General features: G+C 41.8%; 1 protein-coding gene across 1 annotated transcript in view; it reads right to left on the reverse strand.

The window, feature by feature from the left end:
- Positions 1–7,952: 7,952 nt before the first annotated feature.
- pdzd8 (PDZ domain containing 8) overlaps positions 7,953–13,389 on the reverse strand; it is a 49,630-nt gene continuing 44,193 nt past the window's right edge. The window contains exons 4-5 of the mRNA XM_076076703.1: positions 12,578–12,740; positions 7,953–12,470 (exon numbers count right to left, since the gene is read on the reverse strand). Coding sequence (XP_075932818.1) covers positions 10,111–12,470; positions 12,578–12,740 — 2,523 coding nt within the window. The 3' untranslated portion in view covers positions 7,953–10,110. The remainder of the gene's footprint in view (positions 12,471–12,577; positions 12,741–13,389) is intronic.

A 13,389-nucleotide genomic window follows, 5' to 3' on the forward strand; every position in this document is an offset into this window, starting at 1 on the left:
CAGGACAGCAGCTACGCAGGTTAACCCTTCAGAGGATCTATTTTGTTGTAAAAAAAAAAAGGAACACAGAAGAAAAAAACAGTAATTTAACAAAACAGTCCAGATATTTCCATGTGAATGTCCTGCATTCTGTCTTCACTGTTCTTTGTCCTTTTAGAAGTTGTACTGGAGCAAACCAAAGTTGTTCTTGATCTGTGGTTGCAAGCGCATTGTGTGAGAGAGATTTTTTTTTAGCCGACAGCCTTATTCAGTAGAGAGATGTGTCAAAAAGCACTTTTTAGGTCGTAGAAGGGTGCTCAGCAACAAGTACGCTTTGCTGGTTTATTTTGGATACAATTCTTTCTTAATTTATGTGTCCGCTATTTAAAGTCTCCTTTCTATTTACTGTTCGTCCATGATACTGTGTAGAATATTTATTAACAGACCTTGTACAAGTTGGTATTATATTGGGTAATTGTGTGGTATGTCAAGAAGCTGTTTTTTGTTTGACGTCCGGGTAGACTGGTTGGTCCGATCTATGGTCCTTGTTTGCATTGATGCAGCTACAGAAGTACATACTTAGGACTTTCCCTGCCCACCTATTCTGGCTGAACTGCGTGTGGAAGTCAACACATTTGAGCTGCTTGAGAAAAGGATGAGGAATGTTTTCTAAAACAACATAGATACATGATGTCCTCCTATGAACAGAACCTTGCATTATGGCAACTTCGGTTAAAAAGATCATTTAAAGTTGCTGTCCGTAATGTTATTTAATAAATCATTAATACTGTAAATTCTCAAATAGTGGCCTTTATTTACCTCAGTGGTCGGGAGAACCAGGCCTAGAACAGGCTCTATGCCTAGTTTCCTCTGTTTTCCAGTTTAAACAAATTCAAACTTGTGTTGTCTTGATATTCATAAGTCCATATCCAGTCAGCAATTGCATTTTCACAGCAGCAATTCCATCAATACAAGGTCAAAGTCAACAACAAAGTCATGTTCTACTCACCAGTATGCTGCACTGTGTCTGCAAGAGCGTCTCTTTCTAACAGAAATAGTTTTTATGCAAAACATTCTCATTCCCAACTCATCAAATACCGATGCTTGATCAGTGGCCCTACATTTCAAACCGACGCTCTAGGAAACCTTGTAGTGTCAGTTATGGAGGGGACGCAAAGATGGCGTGTCCGTTTCTGCTCGTTACATGCATGGTGTCTTTTGAAATAAACTTGTGTTAACAGAAAACATACAGTTTATGCTTGTTATATGAAATCTCTTTACAAAATAAACTTCCAACATAGGTTTACTTAGTTTTTAGGTTAATTTCCGCAACAAATTTCTCGGTTAGGTTCAGAAAAAGATCATAGTTTGTGTTAAATAAGTACGTTTGTGATGTAAAATAACCGTTTGTAACGTAACTGGTGTTAGTAAAGTACATAAGTTACCTAACAAACCCATAGTAAAATAAGTCAACGTTACCTTAGTTTCCACACAGGACACAAAAAGTGGCCTCCTGAGGGAAAGTCCTTGGTTCGTCTAATAATGATTCAGATAGCTTTACATTGAAGTCCATTGAAAGTCTGTGACGTCTCAGGGACGGGCATTTTAAGTTTTTACCTTTAATGCTTCTATTGAGGTTTTCGAATGAAGATTTAAATGTCTGTCTTCATATTTTATGACGCCATCACCCCATAAAATGGTAAAAATCTGATTTTTTTTAATTTATTGTGGTTATACAATTTATGGTTCCGTTAGATTGTTAGACTGCGCCTCGCTTTGTGTGTGAAAAGCTGTGGAGCCAACAGTTGTTCGAAATGATTAATTCTAGAGATGAGGACTGAGCGTCGCATCACTCGCTGTGTGAGACAGAGAGAGAAGGTGGGAAGTGGATCATTGTTTCTGTAAATTCTTCAAAATAATTTGAATGTCAATGTTATGAATGAAGCTTTGAACTATTCGGTACAGCCTTACAGCTGTTGTTCGCCGCGATGGTAGCTTTTTTTGTGATAAGCTGGCTATTCTTCTCTGACCTGGTGGCATCATAACTGCATGCTAACACTGCTAGCGTTACCTGTTATCTGGATCAATGAACTAGATGTTCTATGATACGCAAGTTTAACATTGCATAGCTTGAAGTGCACATTTATTTCAAAACTTAATTCTATTCGTTGAACAAATCAGGACGTCTAAACCGAGTACTTGATGCCGAGTAAAGAGTGTCTCGTGTGTTGGTAACAGACGCTGACGGCCACTGACCGAGTGGCGGTATTTGACGAGTCAGAGTGAGACCTGGTTGTGATATTCACTCATTGATTGTAGTCTGATTGATTACAGTTTGACATTTTCTGAATTGATATTAAGAGAATGAAACACTTTCTGCAGAGTGTTCACGTTCAAAGCCATCCAGCCTTCCTTTTACTGTCACGTGAACAATGTGAAGTGTCAAGTTAATTGACAATAGCTTTAAATTGATGTTGAAAAAAATTGAAAGAGTAATTAACTGGTAAAAGTATTAGTAAAAGTATTTCTGTTAAAAAAGAAAAACCCAGCCTGTAATTGTTCACACTAGCCACACTCACAGCTATTTGGGACAAGCCATTATTTGAATTAAGAAATAGATAGAAGCCATATGCCCTGTGTCCTTGAAAAGTATCAAAACATAACAGACTCTCTGGAAGCAACAAGATTCACACCATAATCATGCTTTCACAATTTAGCATTACAGCATGGACCTAGCATTATCACACCTAATATAGTCTGGCTGATAAAAAGTGGCTAATTTAATAAACAATCTTACACAGTTACTTGATCTTTGCTGTAGGCCTCTCATTGCTAGTCATGCATGTATTTAAATAATGTGCCACTTCCTAGACAGACACGCATCCAACACAGCATTATCTTCAAATGTATTCATTCATTAATAAGATAACTTGTGTCTCGTAGCTGTCTGTAAAGCAGGTCTCATTACGAAGAGATTCATTCTCCAGAAGAGCAGGGTTGTATAAAGGTAGATGGTGCGTCACAGTAAATATGATAGCCTTTCTGGTTTGGACTCTCCAGCTCTCCATTCCCTCATTGGTCAGCACCGTCAAGACTGTTTGCTAATTGGTCAAAGAAGCTTAAGTGTCAAAGTTCACCAAAACTGAACTTGAACCAAATCATTTGCCTTCATTTTGCATTTGTGGTTTTAAATGAGGCTGTGGCCATTGGGAAGAAAGCTGCCGATGCACTGGTGTCTGTTGATCCAAATTCTGGGCCACATGTTAATCACTGATGTCCTTGCAGGTATGTTGATCAGCTGTCAAAAGAAAAACACACACTGTGACATTACTAATGTGGGGTTTTCTTCTGAAGCATAATACACTTTTATTCTGTCCTTCTGCATGCACGCTTATATATATATATATATATATATATATATTATTTTTACAGAGATAAATACATAGATAGCTGTTAACAGTAGACCCTTTTCTTTTTTGACAAAGTACAGGATAGAGATGAAGGCAACCAAGGCTGGGAAGCTGACGCTTGGCAGACGAGGCACACAGAAATAATATGTAAAGTACAGTGCAAGTTAGACTACAAATAGAAAACTTTGTTTTATAGTGGCAATCAGGTTAGAGTAAAACGTTGTGCGCAAATGTACAAATCCAGCATAACAAAATAACAGAATATAATAGTTACATATAAGAAGGAGTCTCTGTGCAAGTGCAATCTAGAAACATGTTTAACATGTATTGCTGGGAGTCAATTTTTTTACGTTGTGGATGATGAGGATGAGTTGAGTGGCACAGCCTGAGGGAAGAAGCTGCTCTTTAGTCTGGTGGTACCGCAGCTGATACTTCTGTATCACTTTTTCAGATGGCAGCAGGTGAATAGGCTGTGGCTGGGTGGGTTTTGTCTTTTAATATCCTTTGGCTCCTCGCAGGCACCTCTTCTCACCAATATCACTGATGCTCAGCAAATGGGTACCAATGGTGTTTTAATTACCCGATTTCCTGGAACCTAAAATTGTTCCCTTGCTCCACCTCAGCATTGATGTAGACAGGGGCAAGTGTCTTTGCCTCTTTTTTTCTAAAATCAACAATCAGCTCCTTGGTTTTACCGATGTTGAGAACCAGGTTGTTCTCTGAGCCTCACTCTGCAAGGTTGTTGATTTAGTCTCTATTTGAAGTCTCATTTTTGTTTCTAATCCGGTCGATGACGGTGGTGGCATCTGCAAACTTCCCAACAGAGTTCTCTTCATGTCTGGGCTAGCAGTGGTGGGTGTACAGCGTGAACAGGAGGGGCCTGAGTACACAGCCCTGGGGGGCTCAGGTGCTGAACACTAGAGTGGAGGAGGTTTGGCTGCTGATACAAACTGCTTGGGGTCTGTTTGTGAGAAAGTCCAGAGTGCTAAGTTTACCAGTTCATCAGTTCAGGGCGATAATCATCTAGACTGGACACTGCAGACTTTTTAGGTAGAGGGACGATAGTGTCTGTGTTGAAGCAGGTGGGAACTCTCTCCTGTGACAGTGATATGATGAACATATCAGTGGTCATTGCTGCTGTTAGTGTTGAGGTCTCTCTCCAGTTTGCTGATACTTTAGCTTTGCTTAATTGTTGCCAGCAGTGCTGTATGTCTCCTCGTCACCTGACAACAGTGGAAGCAGCAGCATTTTGATTGACAGCTCGACGGATCTACCCACTGGCTGCTGCGTGGGGGAGGTGTCAGCGTTTCTTGACAACGTTGTCGCTTCCTGTGTGTTTTTGCCCTAAGCCATCATTAATGTTATTACGGACTTGTTTCCTCTGCTATGACTAGTCCAAATGTCAGCTGTGGAAAAAGTTCGCTGCCTCGTGTGCCAAGTGTTTTGTAGTGTATTTATTGAGGTAGTTCTGCTTTACCAGTATATATTGTATTCCATTCACATTGGCTTTCACCAATATGCATTAAAGGAATAGTTTGACATCTTGGGGAACACAGTTATTTGCTTTCTTGCTGAGAGTTAGAGGAAAAGATTGATCAACTATTCCTTTAAGTAAAGGTACCATCAGGGAATATTGTGTTTATATTCAATATTCTGACATTTACCAATCCTACCAAGAATAAAAAGCCTCTCAAACAGTGTCAAGACACTGAGATCTAGTCCTCTAATCCCTCTAATAATCTACCGTATTGTTGGTCATTTCAAAATGTCACACTGGAATCATTTATATTAAGTTTTCTTTTTTTTTTCAGACAATCATGACCATTTGTTCAATAATTTGTTTTCTGATAACACTGAGACCTGATGTTTACTAAAATACCAATATCCGCCTTATAGTTCGGTTTAACACAGCTGATGCCACTGGTTGCCTCTTATTCTCAGAGATGAAACATTTTCAAGGCCAAAGGTGTTGATCATGTCCTTCAGTCAAATAATCACTTTTCTACAATGGATTTGGGAAAATAAATGACAACACTGACTCTGTTCACCAATCATTTTCTCTGTTAACACCACTGTTAACAGAGAAATACTGATACTCGTCGAAGGATATAAAAAGGCAGTATATCAATCAGCATCTATTTCTGAAGTATTTACACAATATGTGTTTACCATGCCTTAAATTGTTGTTGCAGTTATTGTACAATCATTAATGAAACTCCTGAATAACTGGACAACGAAGTGCTTGACTCTCAAATGGGCAGCAAAAGGGTATTCAGTGTTCCTGTTTTGAAATGTCTTTAAATAATCTCAGTGGTTTAACGTCAGTGGACAGAGCCAACAATCTTTAGAACATGAGACTGAACACAACAGAGGAAGCAGAGGCTTCTATGCTGCACTGGTAAAACATTGTGAACATTTTAAGATAATTATTAATAATCATTCAGCTAACAAGGTGCCCTAGTAGCATCACTGTCTTGTACTGTATGTTAACTGCTTTGGTCATGATTGAGTGTAAAACAGCTATGCCGTTTTAATGTTTGTCAATTATAGAAAATGTTGCTTTATTTTGGCCACATTTTTTTAAAATTGTTTATTTGGCTCCGCCCCCTGAGATTCAACTCAATCCATGAGATCATTCCCCCCCCCCCCCCCCCCCGATTACCTTTCATACATTTAAAAAAAATATTTATGAAAGGTTATCAGATTCCAAATATTTGGAAGATTCTACACTAGGAACTGATTTATTCTTATAGTTTAAAGAAGGCTCCTGTAATGTATTTGATGTTTATAATATACTAATGTTTCACTGTTTTGTCACATGTGGTATTTTTTGATTTCCTCATAAACTTGCTGATGGGTTGTGAAAACTACTTGACTGTGTTGGTAAAATAGCATCATGATTATAAAAACACCAACTGGAGCAGTTCATCCATGAATGTGGACGTCAACTCGCTGGTCTGAGCTGGGACGAACACACCATCTCTTCTCATCAACCTGCTGAGTATTGTGTGGATATTCAAATGTTGTGTAGTTTTGTTCACCCAACATCTATTGCAAATATTCACAAACATACATATGTGTGCACATGTCTGTATGTGAGATTTCCTACATGTATTCCGTTGGCTGGATGTTATCTTTTTTTCTTTTTGTTACATGTGGGAACCCCATATCCTCTATTAAATGTGGTATACTCTAAAAAAGCAGTTTTCTCCTCAAAAATGACATGAAATGAAAAAATATAGAGACAGATGGATTTTCAGCACCGTTGCGTTTTGGTGCGTTGAAAACACTGAGCATTCAGTCCACGTTTGGTGTTAATCTAAATGCTTTTTTTCTATTATTGACAAGACTGTTTGTGAACAGGAGTAACATGTACAGGTACCCATGGAAATATGAAAATGCTAAGAACCTAAATGCTATTCAGTTTGGTAACAGAAATGCTGATGATTGCCTGCGCTGGGTGGTGGAAGACAGGACAATGAGTTGCCGTGATGGGGAAATGTGAGAGCAGACACACTGTAATCAGCCTGTCCATCTCAACACTGGGCTTCAATTACTTTGCAGATCGTCACACTATACCTTCCCTCTGTTCCCTCTTCACTCAGAACCCAAACAACTGGTTCTAACAAAATGTCATTGCCATGAAGGGAAATATCACGTAATTCTGATGCAATGTACTCAAAATATGTAAAGAAAAAGCAAGACACTTTCCTCAGTTTCTTGTGTAGGAGTGCACATGGCGACATCGTCTTCAAGGCCAACAGTGGAGGTATCAGTAGATGGACTGCAGTGTAGGGAGACAGGACATCGCATCTAAAGAGACAGGTGATGGATCCTCGAATGTGCTGAGTGACATTTCTACTTAATGTCGCTTTAAAATGAAATGTTGACATAATCAAATATACTGATACCATGGTAAACAAAGATTAGAAGTTCACAAAAGGCTGTTAGTGTTAATCTCTGTCCTAATTTCACACACGACTCATTCTGAAAGGTCATAGCTGGTGATATACCAGATTTAATACCGTCAACCCTTGCAGTTTTTTTTAACGCAGTGCTGTTCAGTCTGAACACCTGGTAACACCTGAAAAATATAGCTTTGTTCATTAAATGTGTACTATGTAGATACTAAAGAACGTGTTGCTCATTGTTGCCCCAATTACACAAACAAAACAAATCTAAATTCAGATGAACGCAGACTGAGGTTGTACACATACCAATAAGTAAGTGTACATGGGAGTTACAGTACAGTGCTAAATCCTTAACCAACTGAGTAAATGTGTGATCATACTGTACACACAAGAATGAAAGCGAATATTAATTGAAAGTTGGTTTGCCCTCGTGTGTTGCTTTTATGTAAATAAAGCTCTAACTTAGATCCAGTGGTTGTCTAGTGTTAGTCCCCGTGTTTAAAGATCTCATTTCATCTGGATGTAATAGAAGGTTCACGTCTTGTTTGGGTTATTGTGGCCGAGGTGGTTCTTGGTTACATTTGGATCACAGACTGTGCCTTCAAAGTTCTTCTGTGTGAGCAGATCAAACCACAAAACAGAGTGATGGGACTTCATTTGAGCTTGTTTATTTAGGTTATGTACAATAAAGCTTCATCACATGAGCCTTTTGAAAACTGTGTGCCACATCCCTCACATACACAATGAGGAACAAACACCATCTCAACCTGCTGAAAGCCGTGGTGGAAGAGCACATTGTAACAGATGCAGCAGCAAAAGCAGCGCCTATCAGGCCAAAGGAGGGGTTTACGGAGCGAACGCCTCCTCTCGGGTTCTCATTGGTCCCCCTCAGGTTACACTACCAGACTGGTGGGCACACACATGTGTTTAAAGAAAACGGCAGAGGAGTCACAGACATGGGGATTCATTCCTGATTATCAGCTTCATCTCCTACAAAAATATTGCACAAAAATCTGGATATACAGGGACAGAGATTGACAAGTATAGCAGCCAGCAAGCCAATGTCCACATGGGCAACATATCTCTTACACAGAAAAGAACAGGGACTGTGCGGCTGCTTCTTACAGATGACTTCTCTTGTTGCATTAGCTTGGATAAGTCCATTTGGAGTCTCCTTACAGTTATGGAGAAATCTACCCTCTGGTATCTCAAGAAAACCGTAGTCTTAGCCCTAATGCAGTCCTTTCCCAACCCCCGGTACTGGTACTATCTTAACATGTACTCAAAACAAACTCATTTGTACATGTGTTGGAAATATGTCATGTAAACAAAAAGAAAGGACATCACCTCCAAATTGTTTTTGAAAATGTTCAATGTTCCAGGGTAGATTTTTTTCAAAGATATGCAAGAGTAAGCTCTTCCCTCCTGAACGATTCTTACCATCGGGTCTCTGAAGGTGTAACCGATAAATGAACAGCAGAGCATTGTGGAGCTGGAGCTGGTCCTGATAGAAACACTGACACAGGCTACATTCATTCTTGATGGTTAGCAAGGAAATGGGGGAAGGCAGTGCCCAACAACTGTATATACACAAAACACAGAAACAGCTGAACATACATTCATTTGGGCATGAAAACAACTCATGAAGGCAAATAATCTGCACTAAATTACATCATAGCTTCTTGAAGCATGAAAATTATCATCTTCATACAAAAAAAAAAACACACACGCACTAAACCAATTTAAATACATGTTGGGAGAGTTTTTACATCTTGAGAGCTCCTGGGTAACATTCATTCAGAGATTAATCAAAAAAGTCAATTATGTATCAAATATGTATTTCTCACATTACCCCCATGAAGTTTTGATTGAGTTTCAGAAGTTGATGGGGTGTAAAAGATGCGACTTAGCGAGACATAACAGAAATGGTTAAGAAATGGATTAATTACAACGCAGGACAATTACCTCCTTAACCCCTCCGAGGGAAAAGACAAGACATGGGTAAGATGTAAAACATGTTGGCCTTACCAATAGAAACAAATACACCAAAAGAAAGAGTCAAACCATATAGAAGACTCACTCCACTAATGACTATGCAGCTGCTGGAATCCCAAAGAGGTTAGTGAGCAGGGAGAATTCAAATATATTACTGTAAAAAACAACACGCAAAACTAAAAATATGTATGACAGCTTGCTTAATAAAACATAAGGTCCCGTTCCACTAAGGTGGATGTCTAAACCTGCTTTTCCCCGGTAGTATTCACTGTTATTTACTCAAATATTTCACCTTCATATCAGTTTGTTACTCACAGGAAACAAATATTGAACAATTATTTTCCTTCCCCAAAGTTAAGATGATTCAGACGAGTAGACCACAGAAATGTGTACATTTTCTTAAGTCCTTATGTCAAAGCAGTTAGACAAGAAAGCAAACTGAATCCATTGCTTACAATGACATTTTGAAGCTGCAGAAAAACAAAACTGGAGGACACGCATGCAGCACTACTGAGGGCAGATAATAATGGAGCTCTTAAGCTTCCGTTAAAAAACCAAGAGCATGGAAATAGCATCATATTGTGCAAATCAAGACACCAATAACATGAATCTTTAGGGAGGGAATTCCTTTACCCAGCCTGTCTTTTTCTCATGAAAATAAAAAACGTGTGAATCAAACACCGGACCCCAACATACCCAATATTTCAAATGGACTGCTGAAATTCCCTAATCCCCATAAACAAACTGGACACAATGTAATTTGGAGGCACGAGTCCCAAGTCCACGTTTCCTCTTCTTTCTCCTTTCTAGTCTATTTAGTGGAGTGCCTCCACACAGATCTGCTCCTCCGTAATGTCATCCAGCAGTTGCACCTCCACGGGGCTGCATATGTCACTGTCATAGACCTCTGTCCCCATCAGGGCCTCTTCCTCCAGGCCTTCTGCTTTGCCTTTAAAGCCTTGCTGCTCTGAAGGAGAGGTGCTCTCCACTGACTCCAGGTCCTCAATTCCTGCTCGGTAGTGGATCATTAGCAGTGTGAGGGCCTGGAGTCTCTCCCCAGACTTGGCCAGGGCAGTACTAATTAGGGCCTTGCGCCGGGCATCTGTGGCCTCCCTCTCCTCCAGCAGCAGGGCGTTATTGTGCTCCAGCTCCTGGTCAATTTCCTGCTGCAGCTTGTCCAGCATCAACTCAAGCTTCTGAGAGCGCTCATCTGTGGGCAGCCCCCGGTACAGGTCGCGGCCTATCTCCTTCACCGCAATGAACACACTGTCATCTAACCCACCTTCCTTGCGTACAAGTTTATTACTGCCACCACTGCCAACAGGCTGCTTTGAGGGGCTGGCGCCACTCGTGTAGGTCTCAGTATCGCTGCTCTCATTGTCTGAAGTGTTAGGCGTATGCTTAGGTGAGGGCTCCACCGCTCCAGGCACCACATCAGCCACCTGCTCAACTAGCCGAGTCTTGGGCACCTGGCGGAGGTTAAGCAGGCGGGAGCTGGTGTTGATAATATGACGCGTGAGGCCAGTGGTGGCCCGGTTAATGGTGGATTTGGCTTCAGGGTCAGCTCCGCGACGTTCAGTTGCTGCCACACAGAAGGGATTTTCAGCGAGGCACTTGTCCTGGCATTTCTTGTGGCAAACGTAGGCGCAGATCATACACTGAGAGGCTGCCTTGGTCCAAACCTTCTTCTTGCAGTATTCACACCACGTGGGGTTCTGGAACTGGGTGTCCTGGAAGTTGTGACGAAGCTCCGCCAAGTGCATGGCGCTGTAGGCCAAGTCATCGCGCTGTGCAGTGGGGATATGCTCCCTCTCCCTTAGATCCTCATCCTGGAGACTCCCCTCTCGCTCCCTTTCTGCCAGCCCTCCTGGATACTCAAAGTCACCCTCAGCTGCGTAACAGAAGTTCAGAGTAACATCTCCATAACACAACTTCTCATTGAAGCCCTTGTGGCTGCTGAGGCTCCGTAGCGCAGTGCGACTGACATTAGCTCTGGGCTCTGGAGGCCCCAACCTGAAGGTGCTCTGGTACTCAGCTGAAGATGTGGCCATACATTCCAGGGCTATATGCTCCAGCTGGAGGCTGACATGACCCAGGCACAACAAACTGCCCAGCTTAAAGGGATCTTTGCACCACAGAGCTACATTAAGGTACTTATGGTTGCCCTCTACCTCAAACAGGACAGAGGCCTTAGGCCAGCGTGCTGTCTGGTTACGAAACATGGTTTCTGGGGATTCCCAGAGGGAATGGTCCTCTAGACTGTCCCGTGTGCTGCAGGAGCTCTCTGATGCTTTGTCCTTTGCATGATCAGCTTTGTTGCTGCTGGTCACAGTGGAAGGGACTGGCAGCTCATCACTGGACTCTGCCGGCCTGGTAGACTGCTTTGCCTCAGCCTGTTTGACACATATCCTCTCCGTGCTGATCTTATCTTCATTGGCTCCAGTCAGAGGAGATTTTTCTGGAGATTTTTCAGTAGTGCTGATGGTGTTAGTCATAGTAGGAACAACAGGGACATTAGTAGTTGTAAAAGAATCAATGCCTTCCAAAATACTGGTTTCTGAGGAGGCTGATGTCAACCGTATCTGAGGTCTTGGCGGCACTGGGGGGCGAGAAGGAGGAGGTGGGGGAGGGACAGTGGGGCGTTGCAGACCCTCCATTGGATCACTATGGGATTTATGTGGTGAGGGCTTTGGTGATTCTTTGGGCTGGGGCTTTAGTGGTGACTGGAGACCCACCAGGTTCAACTTGCGGTTAAGGATGGGTGATATGGTACCAAGGGGCTTCGAGGCCAGGTTGGCCACAGTCCTTTTGGGGCTTTGGTTTACTGTAAGTAAGGAATCCTCCTTAGTATCACTGGTATTTGTGGTGCTGCTGTTAGGGCCACCAGTCTGGCTAAGTTTGGAGTCTACAATCAACTCTTCAAACTCAGAGTCCATGTCTTTGCTGTCGGATATGTCAGAAAGGGTGGTGATGGGGGCTGGGTCTTCCTCAAAACCCCCTGGCTGCGAAATAAAACCAGTTTCCTCCAGCTGCCCAAATCCCTCCTGAAGAGTCCCAAGGCTTCCATAAGAGGAGGGAGTCTGGTGACGAACAGATCTCTCATAAAGTACCACCACCCGCTCTCCAGCCTGCTTCAGCAGTTTGGGCACTTGAACCGAGGATGTTACTTTGACACCTGTCAAATGTTCAAGAACAGGAAAAAAAAAGGTTTCCATCAGTAGTGTGAAGAACAGACATTTTCGAAAATGTTTTGCTGACTAACAATTACCAAACATTTCAAACCTCCTATGGCGATGAGACGATCACCCCTCTGCAGGTCTGCCAAGGCAGCAGGAGAGTTGGGCGTCACCGTCTCAATGCTGACATGCACCGCATCCCCCTCACTGGCAGGAACGTGCCTGAACGTCATCCCGACGCTGCCACACGGCCCCTTGATAACCTCCGTCTGATGCATACATGTAACAAGAGAAAAGTTACGATGAAGACTGGAATTCATTTAAAGGTCATAGGCCAAGTTCATAACTCTTCTACTTGATGTAGTGATAGGATTGTGGTGTGCAAGAACATGAATTATCAAAAGCAAGAGGTTAACTCTCCCTTTTTCAGTACAAAGCAGCACTTATTTATCCTAATGTTTCTAACTTTATTCACATTTATGGTATATTATAGATATTAAGAACTGGAGGATTTGGTGAATAGTAAATTTGTATAGTGCCTTTCTAGTCTTCCGATCACTTAAAGCACTGTACACACACACACACACACACACACACACACACACACACACACACACACACACACACACACACACACACACACACACACACACACACACACACACACACACACACACACACACCTTGCCCAAGGTCATTTCGACATGTGGACTGGAGGAGCCGGGGGCAGAGATCTGAGCATACTGTGTTTTGAAAGGGTGGTTGTAACATTGTTTGCTTGGTAGTTATGATCTTCTATCATCCAATTGTACAGTTTTGTATCCACTAGGTGTAAATATTGCATTTTTCAAAAAACATTTTCTAAAAAGATCATGGTAATGTTTTGTAAACTTTGTATCTATGGTAATCTATAGGTTG

Source organism: Anarhichas minor, unplaced genomic scaffold (genome assembly GCF_050575085.1).
Source record: "Anarhichas minor isolate MPS153535 unplaced genomic scaffold, ASM5057508v1 ptg000058l, whole genome shotgun sequence".
Taxonomy (NCBI): domain Eukaryota; kingdom Metazoa; phylum Chordata; class Actinopteri; order Perciformes; family Anarhichadidae; genus Anarhichas; species Anarhichas minor.